The sequence below is a fragment of the Mesoplodon mirus genome, assembly GCF_964341445.2.
Source record: "Mesoplodon mirus genome assembly, chromosome: 19".
Lineage (NCBI taxonomy): Eukaryota > Metazoa > Chordata > Mammalia > Artiodactyla > Ziphiidae > Mesoplodon > Mesoplodon mirus.
Genome location: NC_138995.1, coordinates 13,256,442 through 13,279,514, shown reverse-complemented (window position 1 = coordinate 13,279,514; position 23,073 = coordinate 13,256,442). Strand labels below are relative to the sequence as shown.

The window sequence follows — 23,073 nt, the reverse complement described above, 5'->3', positions numbered from 1 at the left end:
CCTGGGGTGAGCCTTGATCAGTGGGAAATGGGAGATGAAAGGGGCTGGAAAGATAAATTCTGCCTCCATTCCATCTTCCATGGACTGCTCTGGGGTACAGTTTCTCCCTACAGCCCTTCTAGAGAAGTCCCATGTGCCATGTGAACATGCCTGCCAAGTGACCTGCTGGGTCTCCTCCTGGGTCATGAATGGGGGGATGGGAGGTAGCAAACTCATCATAATTGCTCTGCATTGTTCTTTATTTTCTTTTTTCCCTTCCTGTCCTGGGCTTCTATCTCCCAAACAGTATCAGCACCTTAAATGAGTTAGAAGGCTCTGCTTTCTAGGGTATCTGGGCTCTGAATCATTAAACATTTTACCAGCTCATTAAAAAAAAAAAAAAAAATCGTCAACATATTTATGAATGGAAGTAAACTCTGAAATGGCTGGGGAGCAGATTCTTAAGGTGCCATTAAAAAATGCTATAGTCACTCTACTTTTGACATGAGGCAGGAGAAAAGCAGGCAATATTTGACTCAATCATGGAGAGTAAAAGTTTGGTTGGCAGTCTTCAGTATTCTCATGATGTTGTTTTCCTCCTTAGAAAGATTCCAAAATTAAGAAAGAAGGTAAGACGGAGATGTAGAATAAAATGTTTTGTTGGCAACTATGTTCTTCCTGATATTTAATTTTCTTGACTCCAGTATAATCTCCCTCTAGGGAGGGAGAAGTGTCCCCGTTACATTAATCTTTTATAAAACCACAACACCCCAAAAGGTTACAAGAGGGCCATAACATAACATATACATTACAAGGAAGCCAGTTTCATTTTATAAATATAGATGGGTAAAACCGGCAAAGAGGGAGATTATTCTGACGAATCTGCCTAGTCTGTGAGCTAAATTTCCACATGGCACTCAAACTGGTATGTACACGAGTCACATAGGGAGTTTGAAGTGCATAATACTGAACCTAGAAGCTGAAGATCAAGGTTTTAAAATAAGCTATTCTATTCTGAAGCCCCAATGTATATGAAGAAAGGTCACTGCTTTAAAAGAATAAAACATATCTGATTCAGTAGTAGAAAGTCTGAGGAAGAAGACAGGTTCCACAAGATACCATAATGACGAAAGTCAGGAACACAAGCTGAGGACTTATCTGGTTGGAGTAGAGTGTTCCTTAAGACCTCAGGAGAAAATGGTCCTGAATTAAGTCATCAATAGGGTCGTTTGGGGACAAATCTATATGACGCAAGATCTGTGATTATTAACTTTGAGGTAAAAAAAATAGCAACTATTTTCTTTGTGATTCTTTCAGTATGAAGAAATCCCCAGCTTCATGGAATTTCTATCACTAATTCTAAAAAATAAAATAAATTAAAATAAAAATTTCAATACCACAATTTTCACTAATATTATTTGATATTACACTGAGCCAAGAGAAATGAGTGAAAAATATCACCAATTAGCAACCATATAATGCTATACATTTTTAGTAATTATTTTTATTTTTGTTTTTATACTCAATATCCATTCATAACAATATATACAATCTTTTTACAAACCTTTTTAATGCTAACTCCTATTATTTGAAGCATATGCCCTGTGGTTCAACTGGTCCAAGTGCATAGCCAAAACACGAAGGAATGTTTATCAGCCTCCTAGGGAAACCATTCTGATACGCCTCAGCCATAAGTAGATTGTACCATGTGTGAGAGCACTGACTGATGACAGAAGTGATTGTATTCTCCATTTGGGGACAAAAAGAGCCTGATTTCCAACTTGTCTGGATCAACAGCATCCTACTGTAAGTGTAGGTGAACGTTAAGAAAAAGAAGTCTAATTACACCCCTTTAGCCTATCTCTGAGCCAAGACATATGTTAATTCCAAGAAAAGTAAAGTAACTGAATCAGTCATTCCTCCCTTAATGACTGGTCTGGTCAACAGATGTAATTTTCGCTTCTAAGTCATTAAATATGCACAAAATTCTTTCTTTCACAACCTACCTCTGATATGGTAGACTTGCAAACCTCTCTGGCCACAGATTCAAATTTGGGATCTGTAGTTAGGTTCAGCTTATAATTCCATAACAACTAGGTATAAGAGAAAAAAACAAAACAAACAAACAAACAAAAAACCCCAGTTAGAATAGTATGAAATTTAACATCAATGGTTACTATAAATGATAAAATTCCATTATACAGAGTCAGATAAAACATATTCACACTTCAGTTAACAAACAAAAAGATAAAATGTCACTGTATTTACAGATAAAAGGAAAAAAACGTGCAGACAAAATAAAACACTACCATTCGGACATACACTTTTCTCTATTTTTACTTAAGGACAAATTTTTTTTTAAGTCAGGAAAAAAATTAAAATGAAAATTCCTGATAAGGGTTTCAGAGAAAATATAAATAGGTTGTATATGCAAAATTCTTAGATCAAAAAGTCTAACCCAGAAGCTCAAGAATTGGTAGGTTTAGTTGCAGATTTCACAATCAACAGTGCTTTTCACACATCATTTTTATGAAGGAGTGTTGTCCAGAGTCTAGTTTCCTGACACATCTTTCTTTATTCCTCTAAAACCCTCAACGTGACATACACACACGATAAGGTCTATTTTACACAACTGTTTTAACATGTCTTAAGCTATGAAATCTCTAAAGCCATTACTATTCATGGGCGAGGGCTGAATATTACTTTATTTTTGCAGCTCCAGTTAAAAGATTTCAATACATGATTCAATTCCTGAAAAGTAGCAAAAATGAGCTCTTAAACTCTGCTCGGATGGAGAGAGAGCAGGGGCTTTGTATGACGCAGAACATGAAGAGGTTTGGGGGGTGGAGGGCAGTTCACAAGCCTTTCTTTCAGACGGCTGCACTCCAAGACTAAAGAATACAATCACTCATTCACTGATTCATTCAGACATCTGCTTAGCACTTCTTACGATGTACCACACACAGTCTAATCTCAAGGGCTTCATAGGTTATTACAGGAAACAGAAGCAAATGTTTGAGCACACACTGTGTTAGGAACTGGGGGTTAAAACAGGAGGAGAAAGACAAACACTGTCCAGTGGTGGCTATGGTAATAGCAGGTAATGTGTATTTGGTTAATGGCATCACAAGGTGCCACAGCAGTACAGGGGAGGACTACCCCACACTGCAGTAGGGGGTTTGGTCAGGGAAGGTTTACCAGAGGAAGTGCTATCTACGATGAAATCTGAAAAATTAGTAGCAGTTAGCCATATTAAAAAGGGTAAGAAGACTGTTTTAAGTAAATAAAGCAGCATGCATGGAAGCTCATTGGAATGGGAAGCAGGGCATGTTACACGAACTTAAAGTCCAATGGAGGATTGACTCTGGAGACACAGGCCAGGACCAGATCATAAAGCCCTTGTAAGTCATGTGTGAACTTTAACCCAAGAGTAATGGGGAGTCACTAAAAGGGAAATAAGGGAGTGACATGACCAGATTTGCTTTTTAGAAGGAGAACAGAAGCTAATATAAAGTGCATTAGGAACAACACAAAAACAGGCAGTAAATTCCACAAAAGAGTGCTGAGGAAGATTTTGTGAAGAAATAAAATATAAAGGATGAGTAGGATTTCTTCTCCTCCCTCTTCAAAAACAAAAAACAAAGAAAAGGAGTAAAAAACTAATCACTCAACTATCATCAATAAGTGAGTTTTTAGAAAAAGGGGTAAGAATCTGGCTACCATCTATAATGAAAGTTTTAAGAGAATGGGACTTTTGCCTTGTTTACTACTATATGCCCAGTGCCTAGAAGAGTGCATGCAACACACAGGCATTGATAAATATTTGTTGAATAGATCAACAAAAGAACAAATCTATACCATGGTAAGTTCAACCAATAGGACATATAAGGCCAAACTGAGAATAGATGTAGGAGAAGCTTAGTTCTAACTGAAGGCATCTTAGGCCTCCTGGCTCCTCAGAAGTAGATCCCATGATTCAAAAGATGTGGTTAGAACTGGACAAATATATTTTACTATTTATCTATCTACTACCATCTATCTAAGTCAGTACTACATGGTAATTAAATGTTATATTTTAAAATTAAAGCAACACATTCTGATTCTATATGTATATCAAACCAAAGACAGATTAAAAATGTCCTCCTTATTGAGTGACTTGCAGCTGACCCAATGCCATTTCTTCCATGTAAAAAAAAAAAAAAAAAGAAAAAGAAAGAAAGAGAAAGAAAGAAAGGGGAAATGCAAGAAAGAAAAAAGTTGTCTGGTACTTGGAGTGAACAGCAACAAATGTCAAAAAAAAAAAATACAAACCACAGAGTATTTCCTTACTTTATCTAATGCAAACTCAGATGTCCTATGATTGGGCTAGAAACAGATTTTCTGACAAAAACCATTCAGATAATCATTTAGATCTTTTGAATGTCTTTAACTTTTAATTTGGAACCTTATTTGTTCCCATAATAGGTGTCAATTTCCTTACGAACAGGACTCCTCCCAGATAACTATGATACTATTGTCTAATGCTAAATATTCTACCTCTCGTCTTTTTTTCACTTTTTCAGTTATAATTCACATACCATAAAATTCACGATTTTAAAGTGTACAATTCAGTGTTTTTTTAGTATATGGTTGACACTTGAACAACGCCCACATTAGGGGCACCAACCCTCTGTGAAGTTGAAAATCTGAGTATAATTTTTTTTTTTTTTTTTTTTTTTTTTTTTGCTGTACGCGGGCCTCTCACTGTCGTGGCCTCTCCCGTTGCGGAGCACAGGCTCCGGACGCGCAGGCTCAGCGGCCATGGCTCACGGGCCCAGCCGCTCCGCGGCACGTGGGATCTTCCCAGACCGGGGCACGAACCCGCGTCCCCTGCATCGGCAGGCGGACTCTCAACCACTGTGCCACCAGGGAAGCCCTCTGAGTATAATTTATAGGGGGCCCTCTGCATCCACAGTTCCCCATGCTCAGATTCCTGCAGTACTGCAGTATTTACTACTGAAAAAAAAACCTGTGTATAAGTGGACCCGTGCAGTTCAAACCTGTGTCGTTCGAGGGTCAACTGTATTCACAAGGGTGCATAACCATCACCGCTTTCTAATTCAAGAACATTCTCATCACCCCAGCAGAAACCCCATGCCTGTTCTATCACTCCCCATCCTCCTTACTCCCATCCTTTGCAACCATTAATCTACTTTCTGGTCTTTCACTTTTTTTTTTTTTTTTTTTTGTGGTATGCGGGCCTCTCACTGTTGTGGCCTCTCCCGTTGCGGAGCACAGGCTCCAGACACGCAGGCTCAGCGGCCATGGCTCACGGGCCCAGCCGCTCCGCGGCATGTGGGATCTTCCCGGACCGGGGCACGAACCCGCGTCCCCTGCATCGGCAGGCGGACTCTCAACCACTGCGCCACCAGGGAAGCCCTGGTCTTTCACTTTTAATATGACTTATTAATGCATTATTATTCTCTTTCAGGAATATAGGTAAAAAGGGAATTCAACATAGGTTGCCACAAGTACATTTTCCTCTAGAAAACAGATAAGCACACATTACACTTGATTACTGAGAGCTGATTATTTACACCATATTTGATAAGTGTCCTTTCCTCTGAGTGGCTATAATCAACTAAGAAAAATAACTGCAATTTGACAATAAATACTATTGGTTAGCATGATGTATTTCAGCTTCAATTTCCTTAAATTTAAGAGTTTCATCTTTGAATCCATCTATGCACCCAACTCCCTCCCCCAAATATGTACTGAGTAACTACTATAATCTGAGTATCGTGTTAGGCGACAAAGTTGAGAAAGGTGGAAGTAAAAAAAAAAAAAAAAAAAAAGCCGCTGTCTCAGTACTCAAGAAGCTCAACCACAGGAAACAAAAGATGGAAGAGTCAGATTGGAAAGAAAATAAGCAATAAAAACACAGTGTGATAAATGTAGTAACAGAAGCATGCAGAAGATATTATGGGAATACAAGGAAAGAACATATCACAGTGATTGTAGAGGAGGGATAGGTGAGGCTGGTAGTGGTCAAGTTATACTGGGCCAGGAGTAAGAAGGAATTTTGTCAGATGAACTGAGGAAGACTGGGGTTCTAGGACTGCAAGGGTAGAAAGGACAGAAAGAATGATAACTTCTGGAAATCCCATAGTTCAGAATGGCTGGAGTTGAGGGTATGAAAGATCAGGGGAGAAGGGGTGTTAGATCACACTACTATAGCTGATATTAAAGAATCTGGATTTTATCTTAAAGGAAATGAGAGGCTAATAGATAATTTTAATCAGAGAACTCAAAAAATGAACTCTGGTTGTATAGAGAAGGGCTACACTGAGGGGGTTAGTATGCCAGTTAAAAGGCAAGAGTTTTTGGATGGGATAAATTTGAGATATTTATTTAGAATCATGACAAGATTTGGGTGTGGGGAGTGAAGAAAAATTCTTTTAATTTTAATTTTTATTGGAGTATAGTTGACTTACAGTGTTGTGTTAGTTTCAGGTGCAAAGTGAATCTGTTATACATATACATATATCTACTCTTTTGTAGATTCTTTTCCCATACAGGCCATTACAGAGAATTGAGTAGAGTTCCCCGTGCTATACAGTAGGTCCTTATTAGTTATCTATTTTATATATAGTCGTGTGTATATGTCAATCCCAATATTCCAATTTATCCCTCTCCCTTGCCTTACCCCCTGGTAACCAGAAGTTTGTTTTCTACATCTGTAACTCTATTTCTTTCTTGTAGGTAAGTTCATTTGTACCCTTTTTTTTAAAGATTCCACATATAAGCAATATCATAGGATATTTGTCTTTCTCTGTCTGACTTATGAAGGAAAATTCTTCCTTCACAGTCAAGCTCCTTTAAAGTATAGTCTAAGTTTATTTAATCTACTTACTCTTCCATTCATCCTTAAAAGTTTTTAAATCAAAGCTGTCTGTTTAGTTAAATAGTCAAAGGGAGTCAATCTAAACAAACAAGCAGTCCCCCGCAAAGTCCCTTTCTAAAGTCCTACCCATTACCCAGAGACAATTCTTTTAGCTTTTTCTTATGGTAATTACCTCCATACGTTTAAGCTATTAAATTGCTATTTCCTGACCTGTTAGTTTTAGATACTGTATAATAGCTTTATACTATAGAAGGTAGGAAGGAACTCTTACACCCTCTTCCTGATCCCAATCCTCCCAATATAGTTAAATCATAATGTCATTAGATACTCAGTATTTACATTATTGATTATGTAAAAATACTATATATAATGAGCCATATAGAATATATTTCTTTCAATTTTTAGTTTGTCATATAGTTAACAGTCATTTATTTCATAAGCCTATTTTCGATATACCCATTACTAATTAATCCCCCATCTCTTCACTGGAAAAGCAAATCTCTCAAAATGTTCAAATGCTTCAAGTGATCTCTCAGGTGAGACATTCCTCTTGGAGTCTTCCATCTTCCTGCTTCAGTCAGGACTGGTTGCCATCTAAGCCTCTGCACAGGTGTCATCCTTCACCATCATCCTTGAAATTCCTTTGCTTTTTCTTAGGCTGATGCACTAATGACTGGATTCTTTAATTTTCTTTGTCTTGCTGTATTCCCTCATTTTGGTGAAGCACATCCTCTAGTAGCTTTATGAGAAAACATGTATGGGTAGTAAATGTCTTGAAAAATTTTATGTATGAAATGTCTATTTTGTATTATCTTGACTAAATATAATTTTTCCTCAGAATTTTAAAGGCACTGGTCTACGCTCTTCTAGTTTCCAGTAATGCTAATGAGAAATATCATATTATTCAAACTCCCAGTACTTTAATTATTATTTTTTTCTCTGAAAGCTTTTGAGATCTTTTATTTACTCCCAGGGTTCTTTTCAGAACCCTAGAATTGGTTTGGGTTATCTTTCCACCCATGGTGTGAGGCACTCATGGGCACTTTTAATCTAGAAACTCATCCTTCAGTTCTTGGAAATTTTCTCATATTTTTCATTCAAGTTTTTTCTTTTTTTTTTGGAGTGGCTAATATATACCAGGCACCACTCAAGACAGATGTGAGCAAAGAAGGGCAAAATCCCTGCCCTCAAGTAGTTTACATTGTATGAAGGAGAGAAAGATAATACGCAAATGATCAAATAAATAGATCAGGTATTGAATGCTATAAAGAAAATTAAGCTAGTATAAAAGAACTGAAGTGACGGGTGAGGGGTGCTTTAATAGAGGGGGACAAGGAAAATGAATATCCTGAAAAGGTGACTGTTCCATGATGAACAGCAAATGCAAAAGACCTAAGTCAGGCACATGCTGTGAATATCTGAGGGATAGCGAGGAGGCTGCTTGTGGCCTAAGTAGAGTTATCAAGGCTGACAGTGGTAGAAGAGGCCAAGGAGCAGGTCTCTGCTCTCTGCATGTGTTGTAGGCCACTGTTAAGGACCTGGGAGTTTAATAAGTGAGAAAAAAGCTTCTGGGGTTTTGGGCAGAGACGTAATACGACCTGTTAGAGGAATCATTCAGGCTGTAGCATGGAGTACAGACTGTAGAGGGATAAGGGCAGAAGAAGGGAGACTACTTAGGAGGCTATTAAAGAAGCACAAGAGAACCGACGATGGCTTGAACCAGGGGGTAGCAGTGAAAATGGTCAGATTCAGGACACATTTCAAAAGAAGCAGCCAGACAGCAAGGCTGCTAACAGACTGAAGGTGGGATATAAGAGGACAAGAGGAATCAAGGTTTTTGATTTGAGCAATGGGAAGAACTGAGATTGGGAAGACTGTAACAAGAGAGGTTTAGATGTAGAAAATAAAGAGTTCAGTTCTAGAAATGACTGTGAGACAGCGTAGAAACGTGAAATCAGCACTTGGAGTCTGGAGTTTGTGGAAAACTCTGTGCTGGATAAAAGACAGGAACCACAAATTGTCAGTCAGCAGGGCAGCATCAATTGTTCCTCTCCAATGGGAGTCATGGCAACAGTCTATGTAGCCATCTGGCGGTATCTTCTCTCCAGATGACAGGTCAGGTGTGAGAAGACAACACTCCCAACAGGCACTGGAAGAGGCAGTTTTGGCTTAGAAACCTCAAGCCCCATGCGAGCCATTATCTCTTGAAACAGCCCTCTGGGCATAGTTTCCAGGATCCCTGCAAGGAACACACACACCCAGGTACAAGAGTCACCACATTCAGGGAAACCTATAGTATGGCACCACCAATGAGTATTTATAATTCATTTATAGCTCTCCCCAATCCATATAGAATTTACCAATCGGGGTCATTTTTATCATAAGTAATACTGCCTTGAACCTTAGTTGGTATTTTACCCTTATTAGGTCACCAGGGAACTGAGCTACATAGTTAACAGGATTGAAATGCTCCTGAAGGGGAAAGAAAGGTTTTGTTAACCGTTTACTCACAGGGCTATTATGAGCTGCTATAAATGTTCCTTACATGGGTAGACAGATACATAAGCATTTCTGTGGGGTAAGTACCTGGAAGTGAAAAGGCTGTATTATACACTATGCCTAAGTTCTGCTTTAGTAATACCCAACAGCTTTCAAAGTAGTTACACTAATTTACATTATCACTATCAGTATTTGAAAACTCCCTTATTCTAGCATATGTGTTACCGAAAACGATCACGAAAGCGCCCTTATTTTCTATTCACAGTAATGCTTGGTATTAACACTGTCGGTCTTTTGAATTCTAGCAATTCTAATGGTGAATGTAGACACTACTATCTCACTCAGGTTTTAATTCCCATTTCCCTGATTATTAATGAGGATGAGCACCTTTCCATTTATTTGTAGATCATTTGAGTATCATCTTTAAGACATGGATGTTCAAGTATCTTACCCATTTTTCTTTTCTTTCTTTCTTTTTTTTAAATTAAGGGTTTATCCTAAATTTGTCCATCCAGTAGTTATATTGTATCTTAAGGAACAATTTCTATTTTAAAAAATTCAATTTATTTAAACTAAAACAACAACAACAAAAACCAGCTCACCCATTTCTCCCACCTCTGGCAGCCACCAACCTGTTCTCTGTATCTATGAGCTTGGTGTTGCTTTTTTTGTTTTTTTGTTTTGTTTTTAAGATTCCACATAAAAGAAAGATCGTATAGTATATGTCTTTGACTTATTTCAATAGCATCATGTCCTCAAGGTCCATACATGTTGTTTCAAGTGGCAAGACTTCCTTCCTTTTACGGCTGAATAATATTCCATTGTGTGTGTGTGTGTGTATGTATGTATATGTATACACACATTTTCTTAACGATTTAATACTTATATTGTTTCCCATATCTTGGCTATTGTAAATAATGCTGCAGTGAACATGAGGGTGCACATATCTTTTTGAGTTAGTGTTTTCATTATCTTCAGATAAATACCCAGAAGTGGATCATATGGTAGTTCTATTTTTAACTTTTTGAGGAACCTCCACACTGCAGTGGCTATACCAAATTGCATCCCCACCAATAGTACACAAAGGTTCCCTTTTCTCCACCTCCTCACCAATACTTGTTATTTCTAGTCCTCTTGATGACAGCCATTCTAATGGGTTTGTGGTGACATCTCATGATTTGGTTTCTCTGATGATTATCTTTTCATGTACCTACTGGCCATCTGTATGTTTTTGGAAAAGTGTTTACACAGATCTTCTGTTCATTCTTTAATTGGGTTTTTTTGTTTGTTTGTTTTTGCTGTTGAGTTGTATGAGTTCTTTATACATTTTGGATGTTAGCCCCTTATCTGATATTTGATTTGCAAATATTTTCTCCCATTTAGTAGGTTGCCGTTTCATTTTCTTGGTGGTTTCCTTTGCTGTGCAGAAGCTTTTTAGTCTGATATAGCCTCACCTTTTTTTTGTGTGTGTGGTACGCGGGCCTCTCACCGCCGCAGAGCACAGGCTCCGGACGCGCAGGCCCAGCGGCCACGGCCCAGGGGCCCAGCCACTCCGTGGCACGCGGGATCCCCCCGGAACCGGGGCACGAACCCGCGTCCCCTGCCTCAGTAGGCGGACTCCCAAACACTGTGCCACCAGGGAAGCCCAAGCCTCGCCTTATTTTTGCTTTTGCTTTTGGTGTCACGTTCAAAAAACCATCACTAAGACCTATGTGAAAGAGCTTACCGCCTTTTTTTTTTCCTAGGAGTTTTATGGTCTCAGGTCTTGAGTTAATTTCTGTGTCTGGTGTAAGGCAGTGGTCCACTTTTCTCAATACCATTTACTGAAGAGACTGTTCTTTTCCCCACTACATATTCTTGGCTCCTTTGTTGTAAACTAACTGACATATATGCATGGGTTTATTTCTGGGATCTATGTTCTGTTTCCCTGATCTATTTGCCTATTTTTATGCCAATACCATATATATATATATATATATATATATATATATATATATATATGCGGTATGTGGGCCTCTCACTGTTGTGGCCTCTCCTGTTGCGGAGCACAGGCTCAGCAGCCATGGCTCACGGGCCTAGCCGCTCCGTGGCATGTGGGATCTTCCCAGACCAGGGCACGAACCCGTGTCCCCTGCATCGGCAGGCAGACTCTCAACCACTGTGCCACCAGGGAAGCCCTACCATATTGTTTTAATTACTATAGCTTTGTAATATAGTTTGAAATCAGGGCGTGTGATGCTTTCAGCTTCGTTCTTCTTTCTCACGATTGCTTTGGCTATCTGGGGTCTTTTATGGTTCCAAACAAATTTTAGGATTGTTTGTTCTATTTCTGTGAAAAATGTCATTGGAATTTTGATAGGAATTGTACAGAATCTGTATATTGCTTTGAGTAGTATGAACATTTTAACAATACTAATCCCACCAACCCATGAGCATGGAATATCTTTTCATTTATTTATGTCTTCTTCAATTTCTTTCAGTAATGTCTTGTAGTGTTCAATATACAGGTCATCTTTCACCTCCTCGATTAAATTTATCTTCTCCATTTTTCTATTCTGTTGTCTTTTCTTTTTTTAAAATTTATTTTATATATTTTATTTTTGGCTGCGTTGGGTCTTTGTTGTTGCGCACAGGCTTTCTCTAGTTGCAGTGAGCAGAGGCTACTCTTTGTTGTGGTGTGCGGTCTTCTCATGGCAGTGGCTTCTCTTGTTGCGGAGCATGGGCTCTAGGTGTGCAGACTTCAGTAGTTGTGGCTCGCAGGCTCTAGATTACAGGCTCAGTAGTTGTGGCGCACGGGCTTAGCTGCTCCACAGCATGTGGGATCTTCCCGGACCAGGGCTCAAACCCATGTCCCTGGCATTGGCAGGGGGATTCTTTTCTTTTTTTAATAGTTAAGACTTTTTAATATTTATTTTATTTATTATCTTTTATTTTTGGCTGCGTTGGGTCTTCATTACTGCACGCAGGCCTTCTCTAGGTGTGGCGAGCAGGGGCCACTCCTCACTGGGGTGCGCAGGCCTCTCACCGCGGTGGCCCCTCCTGCCATGGAGCACGGGCTCCAGACGCGCAGGCTCAGCAGTTGTGGCACACAGGCCCAGCTGCTCTGTAGCTTGCGGGATCTTCCTGGACCAGGGCTTGAACTCGTGTCCCCCTGCGCTGGCAGGCGGCTTCTTAACCACTGCGCCACCAGGGAAGCCCTGTTGTCTTTTCTTTATTGCTTTGTATGAATTCTTCATATATTCTGCACATACTGTCAGATACGGATTAAAATATTTTTTCCTTCTCTATGGCTTGCCTTTTCACACTCTTAATACTATATTTAATGAAACAAACTTTAATATAATCTGATTTATCAATCTTTTGCTTTTGTTTACTGCTTTTTGTTTCCCATTTATTAAATCTTTGCTTATCCCACATAGTTTCTTTTTCTGTTGTTGTTGTTGTTACGTGGGCCTCTCACTGTTGTGGCCTCTCCCCTTGCGGAGCACAGGCTCCGGATGCACAGGCTCAGCGGCCATGGCTCACGGGCCTAGCCGCTCCGTGGCATGTGGGATCTTCCCGGACCGGGGCACGAACCCGTGTCCCCTGCATCGGCAGGCGGACTCTCAACCACTGCGCCACCAGGGAAGCCCCCACATAGTTTCTTATGTTATCTTCTAGAAGTTTTATTATTACACTTTTCACCTTTAGATCTATAATGCATCTAGAATAGATTTCTGTGAATGGTGTGCAGTAAGGATTAAGATTTTTTTATTTGAGTGTCTATCTATATATGAGTCTATTTCTGGACTCATTCTGTTTCATTGGTCTACTTGTTGACCCCTGTGCCTCTGCCACACTGACTTAATTATTGTTACTTTAAGTCTTCAATCAGGTGGTAAAATTCTCTCTGCTTGGTTCTTTTCAAGACTTTTGGCTATTATTGGTCAAAACTGTGTTCCCATGTAAATTTTAGAATCAGCTTACTATTTTTTGTAACAACAGAAATGGGATCGTACAGAATCTGTAATTTGGTGAGAGCTGACGTCTTTATAATATTGAGTCTTCCAACTCACTAGCATAGTATATATTAATATATCTCTTCATTTATTTAGGTCTTCAAATTTCTCTGAATAATATTTTATAGTTATCTGTAGAGATGTCTTACATACTTTTGTTAGATTTATTCTTAGGTATTTGATGCTTTATATGCTATTTTAAATAGTGTTACTTTTAAATTCACTTTAGGGCTTCCCTGGTGGCACAGTGGTTAAGAATCTGCCTGCCAATGCAGGGGACACGAGTTTGAGCCCTGGTCCGGAAAGATCCCATATGCTGCGGACCAATTAAGCCTGTGCGCCACAACTACTGAGCCTGCGCTCTAGAGCCTGCGTGCCACAACTACTGAAGTCCATGCACCTAGAGCCCATGCTCTGCAACGAGAGAAGCCACAGCAATGAGAAATCCACATGCCGCAACGAAAAGTAGCTCCTGCTTGCTGCAACTACAGAAAGCCCACACACAGCAACGAAGACCCAACACAGTCAAAAATAAATAAATAAATTTATAAAAATTAAAATAAAATAAAAACTTTAATGGGAAAAATTATAATGCATTCCATCCCAACCCAAGTGTATTAGTTTGGTAGGGCTGCTGTAACAAAATACCATAAACTGGGTGGCTTAAACAACAAAAATTTATTTGTTCACGAATCTAGAGGGTAGAAGTCTGAGATCAAGGTGTCAGTAGTACCAATTTCTTCTGAGGGCTCTCATCTTGACTTGTAGATGTCCATCGTCTCCTGTGTCTGTGCCCTAATCTCTCTTTATTAGGACATCAATCCTTCCGTTTTCTGTATACTATTTGTCCCCATTTTCAGTGGTGTAATATCCTTTGGAGATCAGCTTCTTTCTCCACCCCTCTGGAACTTCTTTCTGGGCTTCCTCTCTGTCAGATTCAGTCTATTAATAGATTTTTAAGGATTTTCCCCTAATCTTTTGCTTAATAAATAATGCCATAATAATGCCATAACAAATATCATTTTAAGTTGACTGCTTTATAAAGAAGTTTTTCTTATTTATATTCCTATCCATAGGCTAGAGCAGAGTTTAGCAAACTTTTCCCGCAAGGGCCAGAAAGTAAATTTTTTAGACTTTCAGGAAACTATAGTCACTGTTGCAACTACTCAACCTTGCCATTATAACATGGAAAGCAGCTACAGTATGTAACTGAATGAGTGCGGCTGTGTTCCAATAAAACTTTATGCATAAAAACAGGCAGTGGTCTGGATTTGGCCAATGGGTAGCCATTGACTGGTGGGCTAGAGAATGCTTAAATCTCCATATGCTTGTCAATATTGTATATTTATCAAATTTTTAATATTTGTTAATCAGATGGATAAAAACAGTGCACTTATTTTTCTTTTAATTTTCACACTTTAAATTATGAAAGAATCGAAATTTTTGTTGTTTACTAGACATCTTTTTCTTTTCCTGTGAATAGTCTATTTATGTCTGTTTTCTATGTGTATTAACAGCACTTTCTATTAAAGAATGTAGTCCTTTTCATCTGCACTGCAAATATTTTTTCATAATTTACATAATATTTTTGAGGAAAAAACCCTCAAATCTCTTTTTTGAGTTTTTTTTTTAAGTTTTTTTTTTTGATGTGGACCATTTTTAAAGTTGTTATTGAATTTGTTACAATATTTCTCTGTTTTATGTTTTATGCTTTGTTTTTTTGGCTACGAGGCACGTGGGATATCTTAGCTCCCAACCAGGGATTGAACCTGCACCCCCTGAACTGGAAGGTGAAGTCTTTACCACCAGGGAAGTCCCCTTTTCTGAGTTTTTAATGCAATCAGATTTATAAATCTTTTTTTTTCTTTAAATATTTTTTGATGTTGTATCATAGTTTTAAAAACCCTACCCCCTGTTCATGTTTTCTTCTACTACTCTTGTGGTTTTATTTTTACTTTAAATCTCTGACCTATCTAAACCTTCTTTAGAATAAGTAGTCAACTTAGGCAGCCAACCTGCTTCTCTATTCTTGCAGTCTCCCATTCAAACTATCAAATAATGTGGACAGGGCTTCCCTGGTGGCGCAGTGGTTGAGAGTCCGCCTGCCGATGCAGGGGACATGGGTTCATGCCCCGGTCCGGGAAGATCCCACATGCCGTGGAGCGGCTAGGCCCGTGAGCCATGACCACTGAGCCTGTGCATCTGGAGCCTGTGCTCCGCAACAGGAGAGGCCACAACAGTGAGAGGCCCCCACACACACAAAAAAATGTGGACACAGAGTGATTTCAGATATATAACTACTCCTCTTTTAAGACACAACTCAAGTAGCATCTCCACTATTAAGTGTTTCCTGACATCAACCCACCCGGGCAAAATTCACTCTTGTGTCCCCATTGCACTCTTACAAGTTTCTGCCGAAGCACCTGGTACTTTTTGCACAGATCTGATTTCACATCACTCTCCTTTTAATGTCAGACTGTATATAATATGGGGAGATATATAGACACTGAATGTATTACAAATATATATATGACACATATATATGACATTGAATGTATTAATTGTAGTTATCTCTGGAGTTCTTATCTGCTAACTCTAATATATGTCTCTATCTTCAAGGTGCTTATTTGTGTCTTTAGTTTCTACCAGTGTTTGGCACAGAGTAGATGACTGTATGATGACTAAATGAAACAACTTTAAAATACAAAACTCTACAATTGTAAGCCTGACATGCAAAGAAACAATTTCATATGGTAGCTGTAACTGAAGAAAAATGTAAACTTAAGTATATAAATATTATTTGGCAGAGCCTACTTATTTCGACAATAGAGGAGTATGTGTAGATTTACCATGGCCCTTAAATAAGGTTAATCATCCTCTTGTTAAGATTAAGTGAATTTAAGAAAACATTATGCTTCCCAGAACAACAGGAAAAGCATCCCAATATCTGTCATCATATATATAAAGCACGTAAGGTGAATTATGGAAAATCCATACTTACATGATTGCAGTCTGAAGAAATTTCATTTTCAGGCTAAAAGGAAAAAAAAGAAGAGATGATGTTAAAAAAATATCCTCTCAAGTTTTCAAACACCACCAAAATAAACTCAAAACAAGAAATCTGAATATTCAACTGAATATAATACTTCAATATGAGGAGTAAAATGGGGCTTATACATCTTTTAGATTGCTGAGGAGAAATATACCAGAAAAGGATGAGACATAGTCCCTTCCCAATCAATGGTACAATCTGGAAATTGGGAAAATGGAGAAGGATGTACTAAAGACATAAAGCAACAGTGACAGAAGTATCCTTACACGATACTTCATAATTCTGAAAGCTGAAGAGGAACAGGCACAATACAGGTGCCCTCGCTTTATAGGAAGTTAGATATCTGGAAAAAAGAAGGCTTATTAAAGAGGGCAAAAAAGGTCTGACAATGATTTAAAAATTAGTCTCACATGTCACCATTAGGGGAAGTGAGGTGGTGGGTACATGGGACCTCTATGTCTATGTTTGTAACTTCTTATGAGTCTATAATCTTCCAGGTCTACGATTAAAAATACAAAGTTTAAAAAAACAGAAATTATTTATATATTCCCATGAATACATTTGCTCATAAAGCCAGGTACATATAACAGAGATAGAATGAACTTTCAATTCTGTGACAAAAAAGTAGACTAGGTTAGGCCTTATATTGAACAGCTTTGCCATACACTTCTCCTTTAATTTCCTTGTTCATACAAGGAAATTGTTAAAGGAGATTGTTAAAGGAGATACAATTGTCTTAACGCATGCCATAATAAAGCACTATTTCCTTTGAGATTCCATAGTACTCCAACCTGCTCAAACAAAGTAAATTGTGTCCCCTCTATGAAATAGTCCCGACATAGGTTGTAAAAGATGCCACTTTCAAAATAAAAAGATTCTCCCTATTCAAGGACAGAAATGAGGCAGTACAGGAAACAGTAAACATTAACAAGTTAAGCAGACACACCTAGCATCACTTTAGGAGGAGGAAGGTTTCTAGGGGACTGTTCATTCCACTACAGTATTTAGCAGGCATTAACTCCAACGTACAAACTCATGTTTGTATTTACTTAATAAAATATTATACTAAAATGGACTTTAATTAGATTGCTAGGCCATCGTGAGATTATAACACACCACTTCTGAACTTTCTCCTTCCTTGTCTAAGTAAGAATAGATATTTTAATGTGTTTCTGAGGTGTCTTTCTACATCTCAGAAATCAGCCTCCATACTATGAGTTAATCTAGCCTAACTCTGTTCCCTTCACTGAATTCCAAGTGCTTAACTTATAGCCCTTAACAGTTTATTTGCAAGAATACTTTATTTTGTATAGGCAGTTTTCTACCTTATCCCCTTTTAATCTATCCTTTCAATTTTTTCCAATCAATCAGTAATTCTAGCTCTTTCTCAAAGCACAGATGGCAATGAATACCATTAGCATCTCTACTTGTGTTCATTCCTATTAAATGATAACTTTGGATGAAAGGGGCATTCTTGAAAGAAATTCAGAGCACTGGAGAATTTTCAAAGTAAAGTAGTCAAAGAAGATTTAAGTTACCTATGGAAAAAAAGCACTGCCACGTTTACAGTCCATAGGACTTACCTCAGCAAATTAATGATTGTTTTCACGTCTTACTTTCCTACAGTGATAGAATGGATTATTTCCCCCAGTTTTCTACTCTTCTTTAGTAGCATTTGATACCCAGATCCTTCGCCCTGTAACTCTGCAGAGCCTCCTGCTGTGGAATGAGTATATACCCTGCTCCACTGATGTTAGGTTAGGCCGCTGACTTGCTCTGGCCAATGGGATTTTAGCAGGCATAATATGAGAAGAGGCTTTAAATGGGCTTGGGTGGTTTGGCTTGCACTCTCGCACTCCTGACATTCCCGACGCGAACAACGTGTACAGAGAACTGCTAGTCCAAGGCAAAGGAGAGACACGCGCAGACCGAAACCTAACCCGCAGCCCAGCGCACGGCCACCCTCACTGACCCGCGCAGCCATGAGCAAGAAGGATCAGTATTTGTCATTATAAGCCCTTGAAAGTTTGAGGGTGTTTGTCATGAAGAAAAAAATGACTAATAAGCCCATCAGGCAAATGAAGTAAGAAAAATCTCAAAACCTTTAAGTTGTAATTGGTAACTGCAATGATTTAATTTAGTGAATTATATTAGTTAAGTACAGAGTACTACACCTTTTACGAAGGAATGACACAGTCCACAGAGACATACGTGAACTGCAAATGTGGAGGTCAGTGTTTGGTTTTCATCTCTCTCGTTGTATCAATTTGCAATTGACAATAAACTGGCTTATTTTTTTTCTTTCTAGATTTAGTTTTTCTACCCACAAAGAGAAGACAATATAGGAGTGCTATGAGAACAAGGTTATGATGTTAAGCCACTGAGATTCACTGAACTGAACAGCTATAAAGAATTTCTAAGTATAATTACGAATAATTACTCTTATAAATTTAAAAGAGCCTTTAGAATCAAAGGACAAAGTAGTGGTCCAGAGGAACAGAACAGAGACTTGCAGAATATAAAATATAAAGTAGTATACGCAAACAGTGGGAACATGAATAATGCCAGCACAAACTAACTTTAGAGAAAGTATAAAGAGAAAATGCTATGGTTTGGCACTCAGCCATTTGATAAGAAACTAAAAGACAGAAATTTCAAGGAACAAAAACAAACATGGGGGGCGTCCCTGGTGGCGCAGTGGTTGAGAGTCCGCCTGCCGATGCAGGGGACACAGGTTCGTGCCCCGGTCTGGGAAGATCCCACATGCCGCGGAGCAGCTGGTTCCGTGAGCCATGGCCGCTGAGCCTGCGCGTTCGGAGCCTGTGCTCCGCAACGGGAGAGGCCACAGCAGTGGGAGGCCCGCAACCCCCCCCACAAAAAAAACAAACAAACATGGGTGCTGACACAGGTCTGGTTCTGAGCCTACACCATGGCCATGAGGTCCCAATCAAGTCACTTCATCAGACGTATCTATTTCTGCAAATCTGTAAATGTAAATAGGCTCGATGATCTTTAATCTTAGAATACGAATAGTATGAGGACTAACACCAGAACTACTAAGGTTAAAAAAAGGCTGAGGATTTTTTCCTTTTATTAACAATCAGTGAAATAATACTCTGAAATGATTCCAAGAAATCAATCAACAAGTAAAAATACTGAATAATTATGAAGTACCCAAAACTGTGCTAGGCATTGTTGTGGGATACAGAAGAAAGGTAAGACACAAATTGTCCCTAACCTCAGGTAGTTTACAATCCAGTTACAGAAATAAAATGGTGAAATCAAGCAAGTAAGCAAGAGCAGGGACTTGAGCTAGGCCTGAAGGTTTAGACAGAAGAATGATTTCCAAAGGGGATGCAAGTTAGATGATCCCTGAGGCTCAGGAAGAAAGTAATGGAACCTCTCTTTTTTGAAAAGCTCATGCTTTAACTTATACTTTAATGTTTTTATAATATATGTTAGAATAATTAATATTTTATGAATATATATCTACTAGAGTATGCTTAATAATTTTTTCAAATGATAAGAAGAACATGATCAAGATAGAAAACTGAGAGTTGAAACCTTGCTTCTCACCAGTTTAGGAGTCCTACCCCCATCCCTACCCCTTCAAATCAGAGGCAAAGTAAAGGCTCCTAGCTGTGGAAGCAGTAAATTAGAAGCTAAGCTTTGCCACATTATTAGCTGCTATTACTCTGGAGATAGAAATCTGGACTTTGAAAAGACTCTTACATCGAATGTTTCCTCTTTGGAATTAAAATAATTGTCCTCTTAACAATGGAAAACTGGGAGGAGAAAAATTTATGAAAAGCCTCACAAATAACTTTCTGTTAAGTTCATGATCAAATTTTGGAAAAGAGACTGCTGAAGTTACATATATTAATATCAAAAAAAATGATTATGAATAGAGGAAAGAGAAAAAGAAGAAAATGTGAAGCATCCCCCCAACCAAACACAGCAGTGACTAAAATAGAGAAGGAACTCAGTTAATGCTGAATAAATGATGCAGCAATAGCACTGGAAGAGACAAGCCCTGAGTACTTGGAGACACCTGCCTGACTCCAATAAAGAATCTGACAGGTGTAGCAGAAAACAGCAGAAGTTGTCAACGAATTGAGCTAGGTGCTACATTTATTTCCTACAACATGACAGATTGCAAAAAAAATGGTACTGCATCCAATTTACAGATAAAGATATTGAAATACAGAGAAACCAAGTCATGTAACCAAAGGTACATTGCTAGGAGACAACAAAACTGGAATTTACCTAATGACAGTGAATGACAACCATGCGCACTGTGATGCTTTCACCTTGATACTCCCGAAAAAGAGCGAGTAGGTCCGGGTGAGCACAATGATGGGGGGCCTCTGGGAGGTACAAGAAAAAGAAAGGTAGACAGGGACTTCGTGGGGTCCAGAGGTTAAGACTCTGAGCTCCCAATGCAGGGGGCATGGGTTCGATCCCTGGTTGGGGGACTAAGGTCCCACATGCCAGGCCAATTAAAAACAAACGGGGCGGAATCAAGATGGCGTACTAGGAGGACGCAGAATTCGCGTCTCCTCACAACTAGGGCACCTACCAGGCACTGGTGGGGGACCACGGACAGCTAAGGGGACGGGAGGAACCCCCAGTGACTGGGTAGGACGTGGGGCGTGGGGGTAGTGAAGGGGGAGGAGAAGTGGAGGCGGGATGGGACCGGCACCCCTGAGGGGTGGCTGGGGGAGGGAAGGGACCCCACGCCCGAAAGGGGAAATTGGGGAACCACTGGGAGGGCAGAGAATCAAAAGGGAGCATGGCCAGGTTTACCATGCCCACTTGGGCCTCCGGGAGCCTGCTGAAGACCCAGGCCTGATCCTTGGCCCACAGAGGCCCCCTCCAGCTGTGCAGGTCCTGAGGGAGTGGGAGGAAGGCAAGGCGGAGTAAAAGTAAAGGCCGGACCTCCAGGACCGGCACCCCTGAAGGGTGGCTGGGGGAGGTGAGGAGCTCCTACACCAAGCGGCACCCACCCCCGTTCGGGGGGGAGAACCTGGGAGAGAAGGTGGGGGAGGGGCACAGAGGAACGGAAGGGAACGTGGCCAGTGCATTCCCTGTCCACTTAGGCGCCGGGAAGGCTGCTGGGCTCCCGGGCCTAGTCCTCTGTCCTTGGAGCCTCCCTCCTGTGCACAGAGCCCAAGCCCCGCCCCTACACCCCCACCCAGGGCCCCACCTCTACACTGGGAGACCCCGTCCAACGAGCTGGGCCTAAACCCCACCCACACACCCTCACTCAGGGCCCTACCTCCAAGACTCCGGAACCCCACACTCCAAAGGCCCTCCTTTGGATGTGCTGCCTCTCCCCTTCCCCAGGTCCTAAGCAGAGGCCCCACCCCACACTTGAACATGCCCGCTAGGCCCTACTCCACGCTCAAACTTCACCCCGCTACCTGCCTAGGCCCCGCCCCACCCAAAACCCCACCCCTGCCTAAGTTCCACCTGCTCCTAAACTCCACCCCCATAGCCTTTTTTTTTTTTTTCTTTTCTTTTTTCCTCTTTTGGATTGGGGTTCTGTTATACCTTGTTGATTCATTGTTGTTGATTCTTTTATATTTTTATTTTTCCTAATATGTTTTACTTTTCTAATTTTATTTTATTTTTTATACTTTGTTAGTGGTCTCTCCTTTTGGCTTGTTGCCCTCCTCCCTCTTTCTTTTCTTTTTTCTGCTGTGGTTTTATTTTACCTTACTGCAGTTGTTTCAATTATAGTTTTATTTTTCCTAATATATTTTTTATCTTTCTAATTTTATTTTGTTTCTTATTCTTTGATATTGTACAGCTATTTTTTTTCTTTCTTTCTTCATTTTTTTTTTTTTCTTTCACCATGCCATGAAACTTGCGGGATCTTGGTTCCCAGGCTGGAGGTCATGCATGAGCTCCTGTGGTGGGAGCTCCAAGTCCAAACCACTGGACTAAGAGAAAACCTCAGACCCCAGGGAATATCAATTGGAGTGAGGCCTCCCGGAGGTCCTCATCTCAGCACCAAGATCCAGCTCTATCTAACTGCCTGCAAACTGCAGTGCTGGACGTCTCAGGCCAAACAACCAGTAAGACAGGACTACAGCACCACCCATCAAAAAAAAAAAAAAAAAGAAATGACAAAAAAATATGTTACAGATGAAGGAGCAAGGTAAAAACCTACAAGACCAAATAAATGAAGATGAACTAGGTAACCTACCTGAAAAAGAATGAATAATGATAGTAAAGATGATCCAAAATCTCAGAAACAGAATGGAGAAAATACAAGAAACATTTAATAAGGATCTAGAAGAACTAAAGAGCAAACAAACAGTGATGAACAACACAATTACTGAAATTAAAAATACTCTAGAAGGAATCAATAGCAGAATAAATGAGGCAGGAGGACAGATAAGTGAGCTGGAAGATAAAATGGTGGAAATAACTGCCAGGGAGCAGAATAAAGAAAAAAGAATGAAAAGACTTGAGGACAGCCTCAGAGACCTCCGGGACAACAGTAAATGCACCAACATTCGAATTATAGGGGTCCCAGGAGAAGACAAGAAAAAGAAAGGGTCTGAGAAAATATTTGAAGAGATTATAGTTGAAAACTTCCTTAACATGGGAAAGGAAATAGTTAATCAAGTCCAGGGAGCACAGGGACTACCATA

General features: G+C 39.7%; 1 protein-coding gene across 2 annotated transcripts in view; it reads right to left on the bottom strand.

Moving 5' to 3' along the window:
• The window catches only part of GLG1 (golgi glycoprotein 1), a 147,446-nt gene that overhangs the window by 50,981 nt on the left and 73,392 nt on the right, over positions 1 to 23,073 (bottom strand). For both annotated transcript variants that reach the window (XM_082606384.1, XM_082606383.1), the window contains exons 2-3: positions 16,361 to 16,393; positions 1,986 to 2,072 (exon numbers count right to left, since the gene is read on the bottom strand). In XM_082606384.1, coding sequence (XP_082462510.1) covers positions 1,986 to 2,072; positions 16,361 to 16,393 — 120 coding nt within the window. The remainder of the gene's footprint in view (positions 1 to 1,985; positions 2,073 to 16,360; positions 16,394 to 23,073) is intronic.